Here is a 9216-nt window from a genome sequence, read left to right on the forward strand (position 1 = left end):
TGGTTAAATTTGTCTCAGTAGTTTCAGAGAAGAAGATTTTTGTAAAAGATTACAAAAATTTACGAAAAATTGTTAAAAATTGACTATTAAGGGCAATAACTCCTAAAGGGGTCGACTGACAATTTTGGTCATGACAACTTATTTGTAGATCTTACTTTGCTGAACATTATTGCTGGTGACAGTTTATCTCTATCTATAATAATATTCAAGATAATAACCAATAAAATGCAGGGCGCAGCTTGATACGACCGCAGAGGTCGAACCCTGAACAGTTGGGGCAAGTTTGGACACAACATTCAAGCTTGATACAGCTCTGAATTTGGATTGTGATTAAATATTTGACACAGCATAGGTTTCTGACACAGAATGAATGTGGTCTAAGAACTTTAAAATTTTAAATTGGACATTCAACTATTATGGTCCAATATCCAAAATCTAAATACATGGTTAGATTCAGCATATCAAAGAACCCCAAGAATTCAATTTTTGATGAAATCAAACAAAGTTTAATTTTGGACCCTTTTGACCTCAATGTGGACAAAGTTGATAATGGGGCCCAAAAATCAAAAATCTAAATACATGGTTAGATTCAGCATATCAAAGAACCCCATATATTCAATTTTTGTTGAAATCAAACAAAGTTTAATTTTGGACCCCGATTTGGACCAACTTGAAAACTGGGCCCATAATCAAAAATCTAAATACATGTTTAGATTCAGCATATCAAAGAACCCTGAGAATTCAATTTTTGTTAAAATCAAACTAAGTTTAATTTTGGACTCTTTGGACCTTAATGTAGACCAATTTGAAAACAGAACCAAAAATTAAGAATCTAAATACACGGTTAGATTCGGCATATCAAAGAACCCCAATAATTCAATTTTTGATGAAATCAAACAAAGTTAAATTTTGGACCCTTTGGACCTCAATGTGGACCAATTTAAAAACAGGGCCCAAAATCCAAAAACTTAATACACGGTTAGATTCAGCATATTAAAGAACCCCAAGAATTCAAGAATAAAACCCCATTGAAATTGGTCAAGAAATAAGCAATTTATATGAAGTATCTTCTTTTGCACAATACTGTGCAATTGAATATTTCTTGCTATTGCGCAATACTGAACAATTGACAATTTCTTGCTATTGCGCAATATTGTGCTATTGGATATTTCTTGCTATTGCACAATACTGTGCAATTGAAGATTTCTTGCTATTGCGCAATACTGTGCAATTGAAGATTTCTTGCTATTGTGCAATACTGTGCAATTGAAAATTTCTTGCTATTGAACAATACTTATTTTATAATAATTTACACATCCTGTTTGGTGTGTATCTCCTACCATATCATTATTATTTGCTTTTAAATATAAAACAGAAATAACCAACTTAAAATGGAAAATTTTATAAGAAAAAAAAAAGGAAAAAAAAAAAAAATCTCCCCCCAAATTTTTTGAACTCCCTTATGATTTATCACCCCCAAACTCAATCCCAGCCTTCCCTTTGTGGTATGGTACCTTGCAGTACAATTTCAGAGAGATCCATACACTTGAACACAAGTTATTGTCTGGAAACTAGAAAAATGCTTATTTTTGGCCCCTTTTTGGCCCCTTATTCCTAAACGTTTTCGGCAATTACCCCCAAACTCTATTTCAGCTTTCCCTTTGTGATATGGAACCTTGTAGTACAATTTCAGAAAGATCCATACACTTACACACAAGTTATTATCTTGAAACTAGAAAAATGCTTGTTTTTTGCCCCTTTTTGGGCCCCTAATTCCTAATATTTTGAGGCAATTACCCCAAAAATCAATCCCAGCATTTCCTATGTGATATGGAACCTTGTGGTACAATTTCAGAGAGATCCATACACCTGAACACAAGTTATTGTCTGGAAACTAGAAACATGCTTATTTTTGGCCCCTTTTTGGCCCCTTATTCCTAAAATTTTGGGCAATTACCCCCAAAACTCAATTCCAGCTTTCCCTTTGTGATATGGAACCTTGTAATACAATTTCAGAAAGATCCATACACTTACACACAAGTTATTGTCATGAAACTAAAAAAATGCTTGTTTTTTGCCCCTTTTTTGGCCCCTAATTCCTAATGTTTTGAGGCAATTACCCCCAAAATTAATCCCAGCATTCCCTGTGTGATATGGAACCTTGTGGTACAATGTCAGAGAGATCCATACACTAACACACAAGTTATGTCTAGAAGTTACAAAAATGCTTATTTTTGGCCCCTTTATGGCCCCTAATTCCTTAACTGTTGGTACCATAACCCCCAAAATCAATCCCAACCTTCCTTTTGTGGTATTGAACCTTATGGTAAAATTTCGTAGAGATCCATTCACTTAAACTAAAGTTAGAGTGCGAAAACCAATGTGTCTTCGGACGACGCAGGACGACATCGACGACGACGACGCCAACGTCATACCAATATACGACCGCAAAATTTTTTTTTTGGACGAGTTACCGTAAAAACAACATTTTGTTATAAAAATGTAAGAAGCCAGTTGATTTTTATATAATGAACAATTATTGCACCGGATATTGCTTACTGAGTAAGTCATAAAAGATTCTAATTGTGGTAAAATAGTCTTTGTTGAAAGAACACAAAGTATGACCTGACCGGACTATAATAGAAATACAAAATAACAAGTTTTTCTTCATATTTTATTCGTTCGTATGTTTCATTTCAAATGACAATGACCAGTCAGGGGTACTACTTAAACAAGTGATTTCAGAATCACTTCCTCGAGTGATTTTGGCTGTGAAATATTAAAAATTTTCACACAGACTTTTTAAAATCACTGAAACAAGTAATTTTAGAAGTTAAAATGTAATCACTTTAATAAGTGTTTATAACATTTTCTTGATATTTTTCCCACAAGCTTGATTTTTTTATTGGTAAAAAGACAACAATTCCATTGAAAAAACAACTATGTACATGCAGAAATTGTCTTTTGCTTGATAAGCCTGACACTTTTACAGTTTTTTTAAAATATGCAAAAACTGGAATAGTTTGTAGATCAAGTCATAACCTTGAAGTAGATCATTCTAACTCTAAAGAAAACCAATCAGGTTACCTAATATTGTTGATCTTTGTCTGATAGTAAGAGTAGTTAATGAACTTTTGATTACAGAAAAATTCCCAAGGGTACTTTTAAAAGCTTTAGCGCACTAACTTACTGCCCAAGCGCACTGGTGAAATTAATATACAAAGAATAAAATGCTCCGCAGGGCGCAGCTTGATACGACCGCAGAGGTCGAACCCTGAACAGTTGGGGCAAGTATGGACACAACATTCAAGCTTGATACAGCTCTGAATTTGGATTGTGATTAAATATTTGACACAGCATAGGTTTCTGACACAGAATGAATGTGGTCTAAGAACTTAAAAATTTTAAATTGGACATTCACCTATTATGGTCCAATATCCAAAATCTAAATACATGGTTAGATTCAGCATATCAAAGAACCCCAAGAATTCAATTTTTGATGAAATCAAACAAAGTTTAATTTTGGACCCTTTTGACCTCAATGTGGACAAAGTTTATAACAGGGCCCAAAAATCAAAAATCTAAATACATGGTTAGATTCAGCATATCAAACAACCCAATATATTCAATTTTTGTTGAAATCAAACAAAGTTTAATTTTGGACCCCGATTTGGACCAACTTGAAAACTGGGGCCATAATCAAAAATCTAAATACATGTTTAGATTCAGCATATCAAAGAACCCTAAAAATTCAATTTTTGTTAAAATCAAACTAAGTTTAATTTTGGACCCTTTGGACCTTAATGTAGACCAATTTGAAAACGGAACCAAAAATTAAGAATCTAAATACACAGTTAGATTCGGCATATCAAAGAACCCCAATAATTCAATTTTTGATGAAATCAAACAAAGTTTAATTTTGGACCCTTTGGACCTCAATGTGGACCAATTTAAAAACGGGGCCCAAAATCCAAAAACTTAATACACGGTTAGATTCAGCATATTAAAGAACCCCAAGAATTCAAGAATAAAACCCCATTGAAATTGATCAAGAAATAAGCAATTTATACGAAGTATCTTCTTTTGCACAATACTGTGCAATTGAATATTTCTTGCTATTGCGCAATACTGTACAATTGACAATTTCTTGCTATTGCGCAATATTGTGCCAATGGATATTTCTTGCTATTGTGCAATACTGTGCAATTGAAGATTTCTTGCTATTGCGCAATACTGTGCAATTGAAGATTTCTTGCTATTGTGCAATACTGTGTAATTGAAAATTTCTTGCTATTGCACAATACTTATTATATAATAATTTAAACATCCTGTTTGGTGTTTATCTCCTACCATATCATTATTATTTGCTTTTAAATATAAATCAGAAATAACCAACTTAAAATGGAAAATTTTAAAAGAAAAAAAAAGGAAAAAAAGAAACAAAAAAACAAAAAAATCCCCCCCCCCCAATTTTTTGAACCCCCTTATGATTCATCACCCCCAAACTCAATCCCAGCCTTCCCTTTGTGGTATGGTACCTTGCAGTACAATTTCAGAGAGATCCATACACTTGAACACAAGTTATTGTCTAGAAACTAGAAAAATGCTTATTTTTGGCCCCTTTTTGGCCCCCAATTCCTAAACGTTTCGGGCAATTACCCCCAAACTCAATTCCAGCTTTCCCTTTGTGATATGGAACCTTGTAGTACAATTTCAGAAATATCCAAACACTTACACACAGGTTATTGTCATGAAACTAGAAAAATGCTTGTTTTTTGCCCCTTTTTTGGCCCCTAATTCCTAAAATTTTGAGGTAATTACCCCCAAAATCAATTACAGCCTTCCTTTTGTGATATGGAACCTTGTGGTACAATGTCAGAGAGATCCATACACTTACACACAAGTTATTGACTGGAAGTTACAAAAATGCTTATTTTTGGCCCCTAATTCCTTAACTGTTGGTACCATAACCCCCAAAATCAATCCCAACCTTCCTTTCGTGGTATTGAACCTTATGGTAAAATTTCATGGAGATCCATTCACTTAAACTAAAGTAAGAGTGCGAAAACCAATGTGTCTTCGGACGACGCCGGACGACGACGACGACGACACCAACGTCATACCAATATACGACCAAAAAATTTTTAATTTTTGCGGTCGTATAAAAAGGGATAATTGATTTATGTAGGAAAATTATAGAAAAGATTGTGAAAATATGGAAAATCAATGAAATTAGCATTTGAAGATCAAAGAAAACACTAAAATCACTTAAATAGGTGATAACTGAATTTATCAAATCACTGAAATAAGTGATGATGAAATCACTTGTTTAAGTAGCACCCCTGACTGATGACATGGGGCAAAAACATATAATAATAATTATCTTATTGTGAATGATTATAATGTCACATCATTATCTGTCAAAAGAAATGAAAACATTTGTTAAAATTTTAATACCATCAGTCAGGGGTACTACTTGTACAAGTAATTTTTATTTACTTGAAGAAGTAAATATTAATATACTTATATAAGTAAATTTGTAGGAGACTTATACAAGTGTATTTTATTTTCTTGTATTGGTAAAAAAAAAATTTGGCTTAGACATTCAGATTTTTTTACTTATACAAGTAAAAAAGTCATCCTACATGTATCTTCTTTTCTTGAATTCTTAGGACTTCTTTGCTCTAATAGAATTTTTGATTGTCTGTCCTTTGCAGATGTCTTTACTAAGCATTTAAGTGTAATTTCATGGACAATGAAAATCTCATTTGTCTGTTATCTTCAGGACACTGCTCATTTACAAGCCCCCAAGGGGCAATTTTTGAAGGCCTTGCACAAATACTTAAGATCTTTGCCAGTTTCTTTGTTGAATTAATCATTGTTAATGAAATGAAACATTGAACTTAAATAAAAAATTATGAGCTACATGTAAACTGAGAAAAATTGTTAAAGACATGCATGACTTGTTTTTACATCTCAAAACTTGAGAATTTTTGTGGGATTGTAAAAAAATTTACTTATACAAGTAAACTTTTGAGAAAATTAAGGGGAGATTATTCAAACATTATAATTAACTTTTATAAATTTATTTTATTTACTTCTTCAAGTAAATAAAGATTACTTGTACAAGTAGTACCCCTGACTGACCGTGTTTTTAAAGCACACAAGTGCAATCAAGATCAATTAAATGTACATAGGTGAATAATCTGGCTAATCCTATTATGTTGTCATGCATCGTTAATTTTTAGTACATCCGATGGGCAATAAACCAATTAACAGTCACGCGGTGTTGGGAAAGAATCTTTGGAGGAAATTGGGAGTATAATCAGTAAATCCGTGAATCGCGGTGTGACACCACTACACCCCGAAATCGGTGGTAAGAGTTCGCGATTATAAACTCTCTACGTGTACTGTAACGTCACAGATGTTGAGCTGTCGTATTTTCTAGCACACGAAATGCAACCTTGAAAAACAACCGGCAGCAAGAGGGTTAACAATGACAATACACACAAAACTTTATAAAGTACCACCAGACAGCTGTATTGCACAGGGTGGATACGACCTAATTGGGAAAATGCAAGTTTACCTATCTGGATCTTTCAGTGACCTCTCTATAGTGTCCTTTATTACATCTTTCAGGTGTTGGGTAATGCCTGTTGCAGGATAATGAGCCACCGATTGAGATAATATCAGTTCCATAAATTTAATATCAAAATTTAAATAACGCTTCACCTTCTCCATATATTCACTTTGTTTTTCGCTTAATTCTTCATTTGTAATTTTTTCCAAAATCGATGAAGGAGTTACCGCTGTGTCGCTACAATAAATTTGTAATTCTTTCTCCACATCTTTTCGTGACCATTGTGATACCCAAATATGTAAATTGGAAGCAGGTGATAAATGAGCAGTGCGTTTACTTTTACCAGACCCACTAGAAGACGCACTATTATCTGACATAATCGGTGCCCACAATTTGTCTGGTGTAACGTTTACCGGAACTATTAGCTTTCACTTTCACCCATGCGCAAAATTGAATCCATGTCTAATCGTACCTTTGACAACTCGTACCTTGAAAGACATTCAGCAATATTGGATAGAGAAATGGGAAATAGAAAATCTGAAAAATCTTCATTGAAATTGATTGATATTAAAACAAGGCCAATTGGAAATCCTCATCAAATATGGAAATTCACTTCAAACAACACTTAACCCTCTTGCTGCCAGGGGGGAATACATGTGTCCACACGAATCCATGACAACTCGCCCCCTTGCAAATCGTCCAACACTAAATCGCCCATCTTTTTCACCAACTCGCCCCACTTTTTAAAAATCGCCCCACTCTTTTTTACCAACTCGCCCCACTTATGAAAAAGGGTAAAATTCCGTTGAATAAAGGTCTGACAACTCGCCCCTATTATGAAAATGGTTAAAATCACGCTGAATATAGGTCTGCCAACTCGCCCCACTTATGGAAAATAGAAAAAACTTCAGACTGTGACTTCCGGATATTTCTGTTCTATAGTCATTATAATATAGCTCTTCGTCGGACCAATATTTATCTAGTCGGTTTTTAAAGGCATTAATGGATGGGGCCTTTGTTATTTTATCTGGTAGTTTGTTCCAGGTTTTAGCAATTCTAACAGAAAATGAGTAGCAATTCTAATAGAGAATGAGTAGCAATTCTAACAGAGAATGAGTAACTATACTTTATAAAATGTTGTAATATACCCCCAAAAAAATGAATTGTATTTTAACGAATACATGTACTGCGAAATTACAAAAAAATAATCAAAATAATAATAATAATAATTGGTACTTACTGCTTTATAGTCTCTGCATGGTCAGCCTGCGGCTCATCATGCAGAATGTCGAAGGAACCTGTGTGGTGCTACCACCACTGGTAAGGAAGGCGTCGATGGAAAACATCTGTACGTCTAATTAAGGGGTTACAGACTACTTTTAAGGTGCCATCTAAATACCATGACTTCGCGGTTGACAGGACTTTGAACTGCATGCTGGTAAACCAGTGTGGGGCGAGTTGGTAAACAAGAGTGGGGTTATTTTTTAAAAAGTGGGGCGAGATGGTGAAAAAGTGGGGCGATTTGCCAGTGTGGCGAGTTGTCTTTGCTTCCCTCCTCACCCGCCTGACTCACCGGCTGTGCCAGAGGGACAAATTTGTCCATGTTTTAATTTATGCAAACTTCTCATCATTGCTTTATCTCTATCAAATAAAAGACTGAAGATTAAACAGTGTAACATTTTACTTCAATGTGTCCCAAATGTAACGGTCAATGGGGTATGACGTTATTATTGGGCACTTGACGTCACAAACGTCGAGCCGTCGTTTTTTCTGGCACAAGAAATGCAACCTTAAAATACTAACGGCAGCAAGAGGGTTAACACTAAATTAGTGTCGGATTGATGTAAAGCAATTGCAAGTCTAGTAATACTAGCATCATGTGATCAATATTTTGTAATATAATTACAGTAAAATACTAATAGTATGTATACGGAGTCTTCCGAATAAGATTTTTTGCTGTCGGAATTCGGATTGATGTTGGAATACGTGGATGTTAGGTGTCACTTTTATACAAAACTTACTTTTTGTAACAATGCCAAAAACAAAATATATCATTTTATGTACTAAAAGAATAAAATCAATATTGAAAAAAAATAAATGCAATGTGTAATTAAACTTCTGAGATCATTAATAGTAAAGGTTTATCATGGTGGGCGGAGTTTTGACCATATCAGTAGCAACTGACTTTCAGCAAGATCAATAATGATATAACATCTCCCGCCAGATATGATTTTTGATGCATTGGGTGTGCATTTTCTTTATATATTTAGAATTGCTGAATTGGAATGCTTTCTTACTGGACAAAACCTAATTGATTTATGATTAAAGACCAATCCTGAAGTATCCCCATGATATATGTGTGAATTATATTGAAGTTAATGGGGTAAAAGTAGGAAAATCCTTATTTATTCAATTGTGACACATTCATTTTTGTCATGAAAATGTAGTTTTAAATGAAATTAGCTCCTAGATGGGTGCCCCTATATGCCTGATTTTCACACATGTTGTTCCTTGACCAGTTATCTTCAAAAGGGTGTCTCAGATTTCCAAAAACATCAATAGAACAAATTTTATACCCAATTTAATTTAGTGATCTCTTATGAATTGAGATTGCAAACTTCATTGAAGGTTTATGA

General features: G+C 34.1%; 1 protein-coding gene across 1 annotated transcript in view; it reads right to left on the minus strand.

Annotated features, from left to right (window-relative positions):
- The window catches only part of LOC127703238 (uncharacterized), a 42121-nt gene extending 35136 nt beyond the window's left edge, over positions 1–6985 (minus strand). Inside the window, exon 1 of the mRNA XM_052207760.1 lies at positions 6587–6985. Within this exon, the coding sequence (XP_052063720.1) occupies positions 6587–6957 (371 nt within the window). The 5' untranslated portion in view covers positions 6958–6985. The remainder of the gene's footprint in view (positions 1–6586) is intronic.
- Positions 6986–9216: the final 2231 nt, after the last annotated feature.

This window comes from Mytilus californianus, unplaced genomic scaffold, assembly GCF_021869535.1.
Source record: "Mytilus californianus isolate M0D057914Y unplaced genomic scaffold, xbMytCali1.0.p SCAF_5, whole genome shotgun sequence".
In the NCBI taxonomy this organism is placed as follows: Eukaryota; Metazoa; Mollusca; class Bivalvia; order Mytilida; family Mytilidae; genus Mytilus; species Mytilus californianus.